This window comes from Diadema setosum, chromosome 17 (genome assembly GCF_964275005.1).
Source record: "Diadema setosum chromosome 17, eeDiaSeto1, whole genome shotgun sequence".
Classification (NCBI taxonomy): Eukaryota; Metazoa; Echinodermata; class Echinoidea; order Diadematoida; family Diadematidae; genus Diadema; species Diadema setosum.
Window position 1 is genome coordinate 22,676,237 of NC_092701.1, and position 18,515 is coordinate 22,694,751.

An 18,515-nucleotide genomic window follows, 5' to 3' on the forward strand; every position below is an offset into this window, starting at 1 on the left:
GAAGAACAGATATAGTTGGCGATTATCAAGCTGGTAGCATTTGGTCCTTCAGTTTTTTTTAATGAAATTTCCTTGATTTGATGTTTGATTAGGGATGTTGCTCAGGACGATAATTTATATTAGCATGTATAGCCTATTTATACAGGAGTTAGACCTGCAGATCTGAAGTGATATATATGGGAATACTCCCTGATTTGCTGACGAAAATATGAAGGATGCGTATATCGGTCTTCAGTGATTACTGACATAGATTGAATGCTAATACCGACTCTCACTGAAATTTGGTAGAGAACGAAGTTATTGCACTATGATCTTTGGCATACCATCATGATAGTACAGCAGACTATAACTTCTAAGGTCAGACTCTAAAGGCGTCGTTATATAGTGTAAACTGAGTTGATGTCTGCCAAATGCGGTGTACAAACATAATCATGACGTGTACATACCAAGGTTCATTCTGAATGAGTCATGGATATGGCTAAAAACTAAAACAATATCTCCCTACCTAGCCTTTATTTTTGTTTTACAAAGAGTAGGTATTACTCAGAATGCATAAAGTTACCGTAACTTTATAGTCCATGTGCAAAACCGTGCAGCATAATGTGTGTTGGATCCTCAATTTAAGTGCAATGACCTTTCGTGGACATTGTATGACTGATTTGTCGATGAGTGGAAAACGATACTTAAATAGCAATTACACATCGGTTTATAATAAATGTAGGCCCCTACATGTACGTCCTTTCTGAGCACGTCAATTATTGATAACTCATGGTAACACTAAACTTATACTTGCCATTTAGAAGAGCCATGAAGATTTTGTGTAGCTCCCTTGTTCTCAAGGATCTTCGTAATGCGGCAAAAATAAAAAATCAGCGCCCTTCTATTATAGAATTCAAGAGGCTATGATAATGCATCTAAATAATTTTTTTTTAATAACTCCAAGTGAGACAATAGAACTCAATCTGCATACAATGTGTATGTAAATATATAAATATATGAATATATAAATATATCAATATATAAATAAATGAATTATATATGTATAATATATTATACATATATATGATATGTATAATTATATACGTTATATGCCTACACATTATATCAATGCAACTTTTGACAACACATCCTGACAAATTCCAAAATTCAGACGACAGCAGCTGTACCTAGCACAGGAGTGTCGTGCGCCAACTTCGCAGAAAAGACGGGTATACTACAATTTTTTATTTATTTATTTATTTATTCATTATCTTTTTATTATTTTTTTATTTTTTGGTCACACAACCATACCTGCAACACACACTCGTGCTGTACATAAGCATCAAACAATAGAATACCCTTACAACTGTACTGAGCGCAGCGTTGTAAAATTTAGTGCTTTGTTGCTGGGCAAAGACTTCACAGCAGAGCTCGAACCCCACACCTACAGAAATGGTATCGGCGGATTCCACTGTAGCATAACTGATTGACTTAAAACGCCTAAGATAGCGATTTGTAAATTCAATTGCGTGTTATCATTGCGACGCAATCTGTTGACACAGCCATGACAAATACAGCTTGGTTTCGTGCTGTTTTATTTTCTTTTCAACGAACGACACTTTTTACTTTTTTTCCGGGTTCTCCATTTCAGTCTTAAAACTATCCAATACACACTCTCCTTACGATGATTCACAACGCTTCCCCCGCCCCCTCTCCGTTATGTAAGAAATGTATAGCAAGACATGGCATATATTCAGTGTTAACTTTGACACGATGTCTTCATACCCTACAGCACAAAATATTAATACGAGTGTTCTTCGTCGCCGATTTCTGGAATTCAAGGAAGAAAAAATCACTGCCAACATCAAAAAAAAAAAAAAAAAAAGAAAAAGAAAAAAAAAAAGAAATGGTTCATTTTCACGGTACGACACAAGGGTGCCTGATATTAAACAATCTGTAGTGTATCCCCTTCAATACCGCGGTCAATAACTTAGAAGTATACAAAAACTACTTTCTATCATACAGTTTTAGCTCGGACTAGCAAGAAATGATAGTATTACTATTAGTAAGTTAAATCTCTTGAAAAGATAACATTACTTGTTTAGAGACTAGCAATGAAGAAAAAATGGTACCATCTAAATGAAGTTGATTCAAATGATTTCGATGGTGAAAAATATTATGTCCAATGAAGTGTTATTACTTCTTTGCACGAGGTGTTCTACATGAGTTGGCGTAGTTTTCAGTGCATGACATGTACATGTATATAGATACCGTTCACCGGCTAATCTCGTGAAATCAACTCTTAATCACAGAGTCAAATCTTCACACATCATCCAACACCGGAAGTGAATGTATAAAGGTCACATTTTCTCGAGTGACCTGCCAGTGATATTCATATCCTCTAAACTGTGTCGGGTAAATTCGGGAGGAAATTCGGCACATCCCGTGTTCTGCATAGGCCGGCTGCCATGCTACTTTCTTTTCCTCTCTCTCCCTCTCTCTCCCTCTCTCTGCTGTATACGTCACTCCGCTTTACACAAAGCAAATGAATGAAAGAGTCTTTTCGCATGGGCTGTACATTTAAATACAACACGCTGTGCTTACTATGGGGGGGGGGGGGGGGGTGCAAATACTGAAAATGACACCTTTCCTGAAAACCAACTCGTTGCATTTCCTGTTTTAACTTCTCATATTATCACAGCCAATCACTCTCAAGTGCCAAACACTGGACGAATATCGGAGGCTTCAGACTTTTCATGTGTCGTCATAAACGAGGAACAATTCAGTCTCACTACACAAGATCTTCATTGGAAGAAGACAAATTCCAAGAACGCTTTATGAGGATATTTGAAAGAAGCGAGACACTTTTTGGTACTTTTTTTTTCTTTGCTCCCCCTCAGAGTTTACTAAGAAGGGTTGAATTCTCAGGAGGATATGTTTGGCATGTCTCGCAAATATATCGCATTCCGTGTATGAGAAGAAATAAACTTTTAGGTTGGAGCAGGAACCCAAGTTTCCTTCTTCTCTTCGCGTCTTCAACTTGAAATCAAGGTTAAAAGACATCTTGGTCATTTGACACTTCTCATCCCAGTTTCAATTTGCCAAACATATTCTGGTATATTATAATCATAATTCCTGTCTCTGTTCCTGCACGGAACTTGTGATTTTTGAGGTTTTCATTCGGTAAACTTTGGCGTTTAATACCTCGAAGAGAAAGAGATGTGTTAAAATATGCACCTTTAAATGGCTAGTATTGTGACGAAGGTTTAAAGTTCAATACCCTCCAGGATATGCATGTTTCCCTGCGTAATACAGTACACAAACACACACACATACACAAACACACACACACACACACAAACAAACACACAGAGGGAATGTATATGACAGTAAAGAACAATAATATTAATAATAATAATGATAATAATAATAATAAAAATGAGAGTGACAATAATAATAAAGGTAATGGTAAACAGAAAATCGTTATCGATCCTATGATTATTGTTATTACTATTATCATTATCATCAACATCATCATCATCATACTTGACATTTATACAAATAGAATGGGGTAAGTGTTATGTAATACTTACACTCCTAGGTCTCCATAAGTAATAAAGAAATCCATATTGCTGCAGCCCTGTACCCATCCCACCTCCCACGTGTCACTGGAGCTAACTGGAGGAAAGCGAACTTTCGCCGACGCCCGAAAGTGAGGCGTCTGGTATTTCAGCACCGTGGGCGAAGTCTCTATGAGCGTGGTCGGCTGGGGGTCGATGCGGGCGTGGAGGTCAGTGACTTTGATATCGCCTTCGAGGCCGTGGTTCTTATTCCGTTTGGATAATATACACCCCATGGGGCTGGTCGGTGTGTCGGGGAGGTGGAGGTAGTGAGGTCGGGAGGGAGTTGCGGGAAAGGTGGTCGGTGCTGGTCGGCTCCGTCGTGAGGTTGTTGGGGACGACAAAGGGTATCCGCCAGGTGCTCCGGAGGCTGTGGTCGGGCCACCTCCTGCTAAAACTTTGGGAGAGGAAGAGTCGCGATCTAGTGCCGGGTTGCTGGTCGGGGACGGGTAGTGACTTCGTCCGCCCCGTGAATATTGCCTGTGGAAGTCCTGGTCGTAGGTTGCCGGTTGTCGGTGGTGTCCAAAGTACTGCTGGTAGTTGGCGTCGTCTTCGATCCCAGTTGATCTGCTCGAAGACGGAGTGGAGATGGGGCTTCGACTGCGAGGGGCACCAGGTCCTTGTCTTCGTGACTGGCTGGGCGCAAACTCCCCACTCTCTCTCCCTTAAAGATGAAGTTGAACAGATCCAAACGAAACAAAGTAGCAAAATATGAATCCAGAGCAGTTTTATGTGATTATCCGGGGACAAAGAAAGACTATGGAGTAAACAAGCTGTTGAAAGTGTGTCCCTACCACTTCTGAGCGCGAATAAATCCCACAGCACTAAGTTTGGTCGTACTTTAACAACTTGGCCAACAACTTGCCCGACTTGTGTATCAAAGTTTGTCGCTGCTGGGCGCTCGCAACGCGACTCGGCTGCTGCGAGAGAGGCTGACTTACTGCACAACGCGATAAGCAAGTCTGCCTCAGCTTTGAGTATCACGGCCCCACCGATAGACTGACTATGAGAGACTTCCGCTCGCTTCATTTCCACTTGGTACATAGTGCCTGGCTAGCTCTGTGAGCCGACTTCGACGACTGAGGAAGCAGTAATCAGGTGGACTTGCTGAAGCACTGAGCTGGCAGAACCAACAAATTCTACGCAGCTGTGTACAAAGAACATAGCTGGGCCAGGCTGTGATGTTTTGACACACGAAATATACCGGGTTACCTCCACTCCAACAACGCCCAGCTGACAGACACCACGGCTCGGCGTATGTGTTTGTGTAGCAACCGATGGCTCCGGACACCGACGAAAAGTTTCAGGTAAACTACACGTGATGTTAGCCGCAGCAGAAATACCAACGCCTCTAGATTTCGTCATTTGTAGAATTTGGGCCACAATCGGTGCAGATTGTCACACGTCCAGAATGTAAGCAACCGACAATGAAGGATAAAAACAGCGTGACGCTCGTATTCAAGACCAGCACTACGAGCGAGATGACACTACCAGCATGTTTCTACCACAGCCGTGCGGGCGATCGAGTAACGATGAGATTCCGGCAGCGAGCGGAAGATGTACGGAGATAGCGTCGCCTCGTAGGATATACCAGTGGTATAAAGTAGTGTGGCGACGTACACGGGATCGGAGGTTATACCTTCCGTAACCAGAGCGAAAGCTGCCTCATGCATCTGGTAAATACAGACTGTTGGCATGTGAGCTGTGGGTCTACAGAGCACAATACCAGCTGTGTCGTGGGTGAAACGGTAGGTAATGGAGAGCGTGCCTATACAGTCGTTGAAATGTATCAATGGAATCGTTCATCCGTACGGAGGCGGAGGCATGGTATGGTATGAGCATACAATGCAAACAGCGTGGTTCAGGTGGAGATGTGTTAACACACCTACGACAACGACAGAGCAATTTGCTGTCGAAGATCTCCCCCCCCCCCCCCTTCCGTGCTCACTCATGTGTGACAACAGAAATCGTCGCCATCACAACTGACCAGGTATTGGGAATGACAGTCGGTAACAAAGTGTATGATGAAAGATTATTTCAGCCGCCCACCGATTTATCGAGTCATGGGGGGGGGGGGGGGTTCTTGATGCCTCTCTCTCTCGAAACTTCAGACAACAACAATATTGTATAGATATGTGTATATAGAAATAAAAATCATCGTGCGCTGCATAATTTGAATAACTGAATAAAATGTCATTTTGAGAGGAGATCAAAGCAGTCACGTCGGCCTAAACCAGCGTCGAATCTGTCAGAATTAATCAGAATCAAATTTATTTTTGTTGGTGTGTTCGGGGAGAGTTCTTCAGACGCTCGAGAGTTCTGTCTGCATACCAATCCCTGGATCGGATGACGCGGACCAAGTTTCCACCACTCTGAATAGACGGACCCCTCCTCTCACAGCACGACCTTTCTTTCGACTAGAGTTATTCGTTTCTATGGCAACCCCGAGAGCAACGTCATAAATTTGTAGTTGGGATAGGCAATAGGACGATGGCTAATAAAGGCATGAAATGTCGCTAGATTCCCCTATTTATCATACATTTACTGAAAGTGCGGGCTTTTATGCCTGTCATGATATGACACTTTCATTGCGATACCAGGTCTTTTCTATTGTGGTTATGATACACATTGTAATTGACTTAGAGCGACTGGTCAAGAAACTAGCGAGTAAAATCATTCATGAGTCGCATACATGATTGTCTCACATGTAGTCACAGCAGTTTGCTAACCAACGGAGTTTTCGTAGCAGTTTTTCGCTTGATATGACTTTCAGATTTCCATAGATTCCTGAGGATTTCACCCGACACTATTAAGGTAATACAACTGCAGTATGAATTCTTATGGAATGTTTTTATCGCACTGATAAGATGATAAATGTTCGCTGGTTATTGTATCATAGTTCGCACATTGACTTACAGAACGTAGTGCAGTCAGTAGTGCAGTGCGCGTAGAGTATACATGTTCAGTGAGAGGATGTTTTGACGTGGAGGTGAAAGTGAGAATTCAAGTGCTGTCGTTCTCAAATTGAAAACAAGTTTGATTTAGTGTGAAAGGTTATCTGGACGATGAAGGTTGTAGCACAATAATATGTATGATATAATTGGAGGTACACTGTACATTGCTGTTTTAACGTACATATAGGTCACCAAAATTAAGGCATTTTCTAACCGTTAGTAGGAACTACATTATTGTTAGCTTGACTCCATGGAAACTGTTCCGCGCACAATGCCGGTCGCGGAGTGATATTTTAACCAACATTCCTGGTGAAGAGGCACACGCCTAGACTTAGAGTTAGGAGTTTTACAGTATTGTCACGACGGTGCTATTTGTATCACGTAGAGTATTTCATAATGATTTTCACATGTTGAAGTATTGTTCAAACTAATCAAAGGAGAGTTGGTTATATTTGAACTGCTATTAATTCAGCTCATTGTTTGAGTTTATTTTCACTGTTTAATCTCAGCATCTCAGACAGAGTGTAAAAAGGCTTACAATGCTTGAAGCAAAACATCAAACTGGTATAATCTGTATTCTTTCTTACATGCATACGCAAATTGGAAAAAAAATATATTTTTCACATTTTTCCTCAATTTCAAAGCATACCATGCATTTTGGTTTTACTCTCTTTGTTGTAGTGACAACTTGATTAAATACACTGTAGGCCCTATTATAAATACATTATGGAAAACAACAGTATAAAAAATGAGAGAAGAAACTCATTTCTTGTCATTCATCTATTGAGATGAAGAAGTTGAGCATGTTTATTAGTGTAGCATTGTATATGTGTTTTTTCATAAATGCCTTTCTTGTCTGTTTCGTCTACAGGGTAACCGACACTGTTGTTGAATTTTTGTCCGTTTGTATACCACAAGAGATTAAAGAAGGCAACAAAATCAAGTCATACGCCTGATCTATTCTCTTTATTGCAACAACGTGAGAGATGTACATGAAAGTCTATTGAGTCCACCACAATCTTCAACAACAGCTGTAAACGTGGGAAACAATTGCTACAAACGTATGTAAGCTGAGACATCATGGCTGACATCAATAAGCTGAAACTCTCAAGAAGAAACACAAAGGGTAATTTGACCCGAACCCTTTCAACTATCAAAAGTCTTCTTGAAGATGATGCCAGTGATTTGGAAATATTAAAGGGTTATGTCACCAAAGCTGAAGACCAGTTTCACCGAGTCGAGGAGAAGCATGCAGAGTTAATCGACGCAATCGAGACTGAATCACAATTCGATGAGGAGGAAAAGTGGATGACGGAATGTGAGAAGGACTTCATTCAAGTTCTCGTCCGAGCAAAGCGTTTGATTAATCGTCTTTCTCACCCCGCAAGTAATACTGATTCAACATCAACCTCTCCAACACACACTGCATCGCCATGTCCTTCAGAGCCTGTGAATCCGGGAACCACGATGCCAATCTCTAGTCAAGCTCCCCCTACGTCGTCCCCTGCTCCAATGCAGTCAACGTTGCCTACCCCAAAGATGGCAAGGATGAAATTCCCAACCTTCAGCGGGGATTTAAAGGACTACAAACGGTTCAAGGAACTATTTGTTCACTGTGCAGGAGGTTTAACCGAGATTGAATGCTTCTATCAGCTCACCGAGGCAATGGTTAACAACAGAGAGCGCAACATGATCAAAGGATGCATTAGTGTTGAGCGTGCTTGGCAAGTGCTTGATGAATATTTTGGAGATGAAGACAAGGTGGTTGATAGTCTGCTGAAAGAGCTTGACGACTTGAAACCATACGAGTACAAGGGCAGGGTCAATCTACCAGCCATGAGACGGTTTGTTCAGACCCTGCAAACGTTTGAAACACAAGCAGAGACCGTTGGTCTCTCAGGAGAGCTGAATAGCAGGATTATGTTAAGCAACATCAGGCAGAAACTACCGGAGGAGCATCGCATAGCTTTCTTCAAAAGTGTGAGAGACGAGCACACACCGGATACACTGACCGGTCTTGTGAGGTGGCTGTACAGTCAATTACTGTTGCTCGACAAATCTAAGCCGGCCCGTACAGAAACGCTAACGTCATACAAGAGTGACAAAACCAGTAGATCATCCAACTCTGCCACAGTTAATCCGTCTTCAAGACAACAAGGCAAAGGTTCTCGACCTGAGGTACCCAAGTGTGTACTGCACAAGGATTCACACACACACTACCTGAAAACTTGTAACAAGTTTCGAGGGCTTCAGTTAAAGGAGAAGTATGACCTGATGAAAAAACACAGTATCTGCAACCGATGTGGACACAATAACTGTATAGCCGGGAAGCCTCCGTATGATCTAGGGTCTTGCCAATTTGCTTCTCCCTGTAGTATCCGAACATGTGGTAGCGATGCTCACTTTTCGGCAATCTGTCCGGTGGTGTTCGGGAGTGATGTCAGTTCTCCGAGTCAGCTGAGTGACCCTCCAGGGCAGTTTAACGCCAATGCCAGGCCCTTCCGTCCAGGTCCGAATCCAGCTAATGCGAACGCTGCCACAGGAACGCAGCTCGGTGGCATCCTCCCAACAGTTATGGGCTATCTTCGTTTGGGCAACACTCGTCATTTGGTCCGGATACTACTTGACGGCGGCAGCCAAGCCACCCTAGTCAGAGAGGGGATCTTTCCAAGGACGGAGCATGATAGATATCAAGATCATGAACTGACACTGGTTGGGGGAAACAAGATTTCGCGCAGGTTAAGACTCATCGATTGTCACGTAGAAGATCTGGAAGGAAGACGGTCCTACCCACTGACAGTGACAGAGATCAATAGGCCTTGTGGGAATGCTCCAGTCATTCAGGCAGGCGACTTGAATCAATATGACCACTTGAGTGACGTTGAGGTGAGCGCTGCTCCCTCCACAACGATCGATGTCCTACTAGGAGTTGATAACACCCACTTAATGATATGGGAGGAGTTCTTGCGTGGCCAAAGATCTGACGACCCTGTCGCAGTACGGTGCCCATTAGGATGGTTTGTTCAAGGAGGGCGTTCATGCGGTACCACTTCACTCCTGAACTACCTAAATGTCTCGGCTATTGGTCCCATAGAGGAATTCATCGGGCTGGAGACTATGGGATTGGAGCCCAAAAGATGTCGGTGTTCGTCCGACTTCCTCGACAAAAATGCGACAGAGATCATGCAGCGGAGCATGTCTCAACTGCCAAACGGGGCATACGAAGTCGCATTACCATGGAGGAAATCTCCTGAGGAACTACCGGACAACTATGACTATGCAGTCAAAAGACAAAAGCATCTTGAGAAGCAGTTTGCTAACAGGCCAAACGAATGGGAGATGTATTGCAAACAAATGCGGGACCAGCTCAAGAGAGGCGTTTCTCGACACGTGACTGAGGAGGAGATGAGGGAAGATCGCGCAGCAGGGAAGAAGATGTGGTTCCTTCCGCATTTTGCTGTTACAAAGGACTCGTCATCAACTCCTGTCCGGGTGGTGTATGATGGGAAGGCACGTTTCCAAGGTCACGCCCTGAATGATTATCTGATGAAAGGGGAGAATGTAAACTCTGACCTCTTCGAAGTTGCCTTGCGATTCAGAGAAAAGGAGGTAGGAGTCATTGCTGATATAAGCAAGATGTATCAGGCTATCAAAATCAAGCCGGATGACGCCAGATTTCATCGTTTCATCTTCAGAGAGAACCCTGGCCATCCAATGCAGGTGTTTGAGCTTACTACTGTCACGTTCGGGGACAAACCATCGCCAACGGCTGCCATCATCACTCTCAGACATGTTGTGCAAGAGCATGCACCTCAAGATGAGGAGCTAAAGGAAGTAGTCACCAGGCAGTTCTACGTGGATGATTTGAATGAGTCCGTTCCTGATGTGAAGCAGGCTCTTGAGCTCAAAACGAAACTCACAGAGATTCTGGCAAAGGGCAATTTTACCCTACGCAAATGGCAATCCAATGAGCAGGACGTCTGTGATGAAACAGAGGATACTAAGTCGGCTACAGTCTTGGGTACCAAGTGGAATCTGGAGAGAGACACTCTGACCGTCAAAGAGGTGAAGTCTGACAAAGGAATTCCGACCAAACGCAGCATCCTGAAGCAAACAGCATCATACTATGATGTCTTCGGAATACTCTCTGGAATACTTGTTCGGCCAAAGATCCTCTTGCAAAAGCTGTGGCAATTGAACCTAGACTGGGATACGTTGAGAAGAAAAAGTTTCACGTTCGGAACGCAAAGACACTTGCGCTGAGTGTCAATGCTGCTTGCAAGACATCCCCAATCATCGAGGCTTCGAATTTCTCCAGTTGGCCTAGGTTGAAGATGGTCACTGCCAGAGTATTGTCTATGAAAGAATTGCCAAAGGACCAGTGGTTGAGACAACTCACGAACCGAATTTCACAGTGGCCATCCTGTAGGCTGGTACGAGAGGCTGAGCTATATTGGATTCGACATGCACAGAAGGAAATCAACTTCCAGGATCCACACATCATGAAGCTGGATCCGTTCTTCGATGAAGAGGCCCAGGTGTTCCGTGTTGGTGGGCGAGTGGACCGCGCACCAGTATCCTATGACGTGCGACACCCATATCTTCTTCCTAAGAAGAGTCACATCAGCTGGCTGATCGTCCAGGAATGTCATGCTCACTCTCTACATGGGGGCCATCTACGCACAGCCGCCGAGGTCAGGAAGAAGTACTGGATCGTGGGAGATAGTGACATCGCAAAGCGTGTCGTTCGTGGATGCATCATCTGCAGGAGACATAGAGGCAAACCCGTTCAACAAAAGATGTCGGACCTTCCAGACTTCAGAGTAGATCGTTGTTCGCCTCCGTTCCAGACAACGCTGGTTGACTATCTTGGACCGGTGAATGTCAAGTTGAGTCGTAATACGACAACTAAGGGATATGGAGCAGTCTTCACGTGTGCAGTGACGAGAGCTGTACATATCACATGTGTGCCAGACCTATCCACTGATTCCTTTCTACAGGCCCTTGAACGCTTTGTAAGCATCAGAGGGGCCCCATCAAGGCTGATAAGTGACAACGCAACCTGCTTCAGGGGAGCTGATAACACCATTAATCAGTTGAACCTGAAGTTAGACCACGACCGTGTCAGAGAGCGCTGCCTCAGATACAGTGCGGAGTGGCGGTTTGGACCTCCCGGGGGACCTCACCATCAGGGAGCTGTGGAGCGAATGGTCCAAGAGGTGAAAAAAGGAATGCGACACCTCGTCAAAGCAGACAGACTAACATTTGTCGAGTGGGAAACAGTCTTCTCACAGATTTCTGGGCTCATCAACAGTCGTCCCATCACGGCTAAGTCATCATCACCTCTAGATCACCCACCGCTGACCCCAAACCACTTCCTCATCGGCAGAGGTGATCTATCCTGTCCCGAGATTCCGTGCGATGACTTCAGAGGCGACTTGAGAAAGCGGAGGGAAATCTGCAATGCCATGGTAGACGGTTTCTGGAAACGATGGATGGAATGCCTCCGGAAACTCTCTCCTCGTCCCAAGTGGCAGCAGTCAGCCGAGAACTTAGAGGAGAGCGACGTGGTTATCATCATTGGTGACAACAAGGCTCGCGGCTCTTGGAAGATGGCGGAAGTCGTGAAAGTCTACCCGGGTAAAGACGACCTTGTGAGAGTTGTAGATGTCAAATCCTCGGACGGTATAGTCGCGAGAAAACCCGTTACAAAGATCATCCTTCTGATGAAAAAGTCAGAGCGGGATGATTTGAAGTGATTAAATCGATGGCAGAAACTATGTCGAATATTGGCCTTATCGACCTTTAGAATGTTACAGTCTGTCTTAGAGTTTACACACACAAAAAATGATTGTATTCCCAGGAGATGAAAGCACAACGGACTCCAGATACAGCAAATTGAAAGACTGTTAATGAAAGGACTGTTATTAGGAAAACAGACTGATAGATCTTGTTTGTGCTTTGTTATTTTTTTTTTCTGGACATTGAACTTTAGGCCGCATTTGAATGTTAATATGTTCAGGGAAGTGATGTTTGATGAGTTGTGACGTCCCATCACTTTTTGGGGGGTTGGAATGTCATGATATGACACTTTCATTGCGATACCAGGTCTTTTCTATTGTGGTTATGATACACATTGTAATTGACTTAGAGCGACTGGTCAAGAAACTAGCGAGTAAAATCATTCATGAGTCGCATACATGATTGTCTCACATGTAGTCACAGCAGTTTGCTAACCAACGGAGTTTTCGTAGCAGTTTTTCGCTTGATATGACTTTCAGATTTCCATAGATTCCTGAGGATTTCACCCGACACTATTAAGGTAATACAACTGCAGTATGAATTCTTATGGAATGTTTTTATCGCACTGATAAGATGATAAATGTTCGCTGGTTATTGTATCATAGTTCGCACATTGACTTACAGAACGTAGTGCAGTCAGTAGTGCAGTGCGCGTAGAGTATACATGTTCAGTGAGAGGATGTTTTGACGTGGAGGTGAAAGTGAGAATTCAAGTGCTGTCGTTCTCAAATTGAAAACAAGTTTGATTTAGTGTGAAAGGTTATCTGGACGATGAAGGTTGTAGCACAATAATATGTATGATATAATTGGAGGTACACTGTACATTGCTGTTTTAACGTACATATAGGTCACCAAAATTAAGGCATTTTCTAACCGTTAGTAGGAACTACATTATTGTTAGCTTGACTCCATGGAAACGGTTCCGCGCACAATGCCGGTCGCGGAGTGATATTTTAACCAACATTCCTGGTGAAGAGGCACACGCCTAGACTTAGAGTTAGGAGTTTTACAGTATTGTCACGACGGTGCTATTTGTATCACGTAGAGTATTTCATAATGATTTTCACATGTTGAAGTATTGTTCAAACTAATCAAAGGAGAGTTGGTTATATTTGAACTGCTATTAATTCAGCTCATTGTTTGAGTTTATTTTCACTGTTTAATCTCAGCATCTCAGACAGAGTGTAAAAAGGCTTACAATGCTTGAAGCAAAACATCAAACTGGTATAATCTGTATTCTTTCTTACATGCATACGCAAATTGGAAAAAAAAATATATTTTTCACATTTTTCCTCAATTTCAAAGCATACCATGCATTTTGGTTTTACTCTCTTTGTTGTAGTGACAACTTGATTAAATACACTGTAGGCCCTATTATAAATACATTATGGAAAACAACAGTATAAAAAATGAGAGAAGAAACTCATTTCTTGTCATTCATCTATTGAGATGAAGAAGTTGAGCATGTTTATTAGTGTAGCATTGTATATGTGTTTTTTCATAAATGCCTTTCTTGTCTGTTTCGTCTACAGGGTAACCGACACTGTTGTTGAATTTTTGTCCGTTTGTATACCACAAGAGATTAAAGAAGGCAACAAAATCAAGTCATACGCCTGATCTATTCTCTTTATTGCAACAACGTGAGAGATGTACATGAAAGTCTATTGAGTCCACCACAATGCCTTTTGAAACATCCCCCTCCCCCTACCCTACCCTTCCCTCGCTTATAGCCAGAAATGCAATCACTATTTTTCGCTCATGTCTTCAATATTGCATGCACTGTCTTGCGAAGTCTTTCATGTGTCTGCTACACGCCATGTAATCAAAGCAGTATACTTCACGCTCTATTCATCATCGAACAAATATATTGTGTCTACACGTACATTGTTTTCGTACATCCGAGGACGGTTTTCACAAGTGCAAACACGCATGACAATGTGTAGTAGACGATAAATGCGTAACGATAACACAACGTGACACTTGCTCACGCAGTTGTTTAGTTTACAGAAATATCCTATGAGTTCAAAGGTCACCAATCAAGACTGACTGCATTCAGCTCCATACCTTGGCTGATATTAGTTTATTTTGTATCGTACATATCATGTTATTCATTATTTTATTATCAAGCAAGTAATTTATATACTTTGTCCATTTATTCATTCAGTCATTCATAATTATTATGTAGATGTCTTTTCATGTTTATTTTTTTATTTATTTATTTATTTATTTATTTATTTATTTATTTATTTATTTATTTATTTATTTATTTATTTATTTATTTATTTATTTATTTATTTATTTATCTATTCATTCATTAACATGTGTGCGAGAGTGGTTGTAGGCGTGAGATATCAGCAAACAATCGCAGATGGAGGCAGACCCATTATGACGTAATCATCGAACTGAAACACGCCGGGTGTGCCACGTGAGGGATATGAAGACATGGAGATGAATCGAGTGGAATGCCCGGCTAAGGGATTTCCTGAGAACTCTCTCCATATTGATGGAGTGGAGCGCACTGAGATGAGGACCGACTTGTCGTGATGAAAGGCGACTTCCATACCCCCAGAGACACTTTTATCAATCACACAGTTTGATCACTTCAAATTCAATGCGTTTGCGTGCACGACGATGAAAAAAATGAGGATCACAACATGAAAATCGTGATAACAAATGGTAACACACACAAACAAAAAACAAAAAACAAACCACTACATGTACAAACAAACTAGGAATCCATAGCTTTATAATGGTAATGATTTCAGTGATGACGATATAAATTATGACAATAAAAATGATGAGAACAATGTAAGATAATGGCGATCTGATTTCGAATGTAACAAAGACAAAATGACAATAGTTAAAATATAATCAATGCAATAACGATAATGAAAACACCATCAATACACCTGACATCTGATGATTATTGTGATCATTTGGCATGATAATCATTATTTTTATCATTGTTTTTTAATCATTAGTCCCCCTGCTATCACTACAATTTCTGTGGCTTTATTATTATCAGTAATAGTAGTAGTAGCATCCACTATTGCTATTGCTATCCCTATTATTATCAATATTATCATTACTATTAATATACTACAATACTATTATTACTATAACTATTAACATTACTATTGCTATCACTATCACTATCACTATCGCTATAACTATCACTGTCACTGTCACTATCACTATTACTATAATTATTGTCATAATCAATGATTATAGCGTCATCATCTTGGGTTAAGTAAGGCACAGTGTATTGTATCTCATTGGGATGATCGAGAGCGTTCTTGCGTTTGATCATGTCAGTCGCTAGATGGCGATATGAAATTCTGAGCCCAGACGGATTTTTTTTCCCCCTGTCTCCACCGAGGCAGGTTCACGCGGGAATGAAATGTCTGGATATGTTTTGTTTGGTAGCAATTCCAGTTAAATACAACATGAATTCAAAGAATCATCAAAAGTTACGATATTGCTGATGATAATGATTATGATAAATGTATATATTGTGACCATGGAATGTGAAAGCAACTCTAAAGAAACTAATGAAGGATATTGAAGATGTGATAACAATAACGATAATTTTGATAGAATAAATAAGGAATCATTATCGCATATCATCATTATTTATTGTCATTTCATTTTTAAATCATACCCTATGATCATCATTTTTATTAGTATTATTTCCATCACTAATCATAATTTTCAATAATAAAACATTCATAAGGAATAGCCTTGAACGATTTTTATGTAATTGGTGAGGAGGGTAAGGAGTAAACGTCTTGTTCCAAAATTTGCCACAACAATGAAGTTTTCCCCCTTGGGACAAAAGAAAAAAAAAATGCGCTCCCAATAACAGCAAGCTCATTTTCCTTCGAGTACAGCTTAGTTACTGCGCTCCGTTTGAAAAGGCCTATAGAACTGAAACAATGAGTTAAATTTCAAGCTTCAGTTTATGCTTTCCTTTCAACCTTTTCACAGCTGCTATGAATAACAAATGACATGCATGCCTGTACTATGAGAAGTTTAGCGAATCACACAGAAAATCGTTTAGAGGCAGACACTTTTGCACTGAAAAGGATCAACTGAACTTCTTTGTAATCGAGAATCAATCAAATCAATCAATTCGTTGGCCTACAGAATCATTTGTTACACGAACTTCAGCACATAATGATACTGTAAGCGAGTCTCGGCGTCTTTTCTTTCCCTTACAGCAACCAGACAAAATATTGATACATAATACGAAGTTTCAATTCTATAAACAATTCAGACAGTCTCCCATCTAAAGCAAAACAAAAATTAAAACAGTTACCAAGAATTCGGAGGGTTATAGCAACGATACATTGAATAGGTGCTGGGAGGTAACGAAAGTGAAATGATTTTCAATATGCACTGTGCGGAAAAAATAATGCTGTAAGCCTACTTGGCAATCGAAAGAGAAGCAATTTCAGCTAGTAATTAATAACGTTGAAGTGGCGGATCCAGAGGAAGCGCACCGGGCGCGCGCCCCTTTATTTTTTGTTAAAACAAAAGAAATAAAAAGTGGAAAATGGGGGAGAGGTGCGTGCGCCCCCTTTAATTTTGTAAAGGCGCCTCATCTTTACGGGATTCCTAGATCCGCCCCTGCCTTATGCTGGAGGAGAGTCTTGTGGCTGCGTGCATGCACTGTAAAAACATCGGTGTTAGATTTAACACCACTGGTGTTAAATCTAACACCAATCAAACTTCAATAAAGGACCACACCCACAGGTGTTAAAAATGCACTGTGATGGTGTTGAAAAGTGTTCACCTGACACTTCGTGGTGTTAATTTGACACTGTACCTGGTGTTATTTTGACACTAGTGTACTGGTGTCAATTCAAAAATGACACCACATGGTGTTGATTTGATATTTGCTGGTGTTAATATCAATGGTTTAACACCCGTCCAGCTTCAATAAGGGACCACACCAGCTGGTGTTACTTTGGTGTAAATTTATTTTCACATTTTTTTCAAAAATGTGGTATTTCAATGTAAAATTCTTGATCGTCTTGTTTATATAAAATATCAACAAGAGGTGCAGTTACTAAGAAACTCTTCAAAAAACAGTTTAAAATTTGGAAATGACACCCGTAGGTGTTAATTCAACACCATAAATGAGCACCGAAAATTTAACACCAGCTCGGTGTTCACTATTTAACACCGGACTTTTTGCAGTGTGGTGTATCGTACCTCTCGTAGCATTCAATGATAGTACTAGTCGCAGCAGCACAACTGCTAATGACTCAATGAATTACAATTTACTACAATGAGATGAATGTATCGAAATCTGTGCATGCTCTAACAAAAGAGGGGTTTTTGTCTTTTTTTGTTTTTTTTTTTAGTTTTTTTTTTTTAATCCAGCGTTCCACATCATGTAGATCTACAACTGAAATCAGCCATTTCAAATTTTTACAATAGCATACAAAAATTCAGGAGGAGTCTAAAGTATGTGAAACATTTTTTTCTTTCTACAAGGAGAAGCATTATCATTGACTTATACAGATCACATTTCGAAGTCATGTAACAAATATTACGCTGGTACCACTTTTTTTTTCTTTTTTTTTTACAGTATAAAAGTCGTTTTTGCAGAGATGGAGTAAGGAATTATGTACTGTCAATAGACGGACGTAATGCATAGTAGGTTAATCTGAAAGGATGGGTCTAAATAAGGAGAGAGTGGACAAACAAATTGATGATATCAACTAAGTCATATTTTGAGTTAATCCTTTCGTTGCGTTCTGTAGAAAATAAACATACCTTTGTGACTTTTCGAAGTTTTCTTGCGCTTCAGAAAACGAGAAAAGGGTTCTTTTCTGCTCGTCATCTTTGCCCTTTTTTCTTTGTTTCAGTTCTTTCGATAAAAATTCTTCTTTCTCTTCCCCCCTCCAGTTTTCGTCTGCATCGTAACACCAACTAATTGAACTTTCAACTGATTCATTTAATTTCCAACAAACCTACTAGTTATCAAAAAGTCGTGTCATCAAGCAGAAAACATGAGTACACACATAACTTTGATTGGTCGCGTATTGCTAGGTGACGTCATTATCAACGACGCGCATTGCGCGCTCACACGCGACAATGTTTATATTATGACGTATACTTTTCAATAAGTTCATGACGGGTCAACGAACTA

General features: G+C 41.3%; 1 protein-coding gene across 1 annotated transcript in view; it reads right to left on the minus strand.

Moving 5' to 3' along the window:
* The window catches only part of LOC140240424 (protein FAM78B-like), a 55,594-nt gene extending 37,270 nt beyond the window's left edge, over positions 1 to 18,324 (minus strand). The window contains exons 1-2 of the mRNA XM_072320190.1: positions 18,140 to 18,324; positions 3,573 to 4,263 (exon numbers count right to left, since the gene is read on the minus strand). Of these exons, the coding sequence (XP_072176291.1) occupies positions 3,573 to 4,263; positions 18,140 to 18,206 (758 nt within the window). The 5' untranslated portion in view covers positions 18,207 to 18,324. The remainder of the gene's footprint in view (positions 1 to 3,572; positions 4,264 to 18,139) is intronic.
* Positions 18,325 to 18,515: the final 191 nt, after the last annotated feature.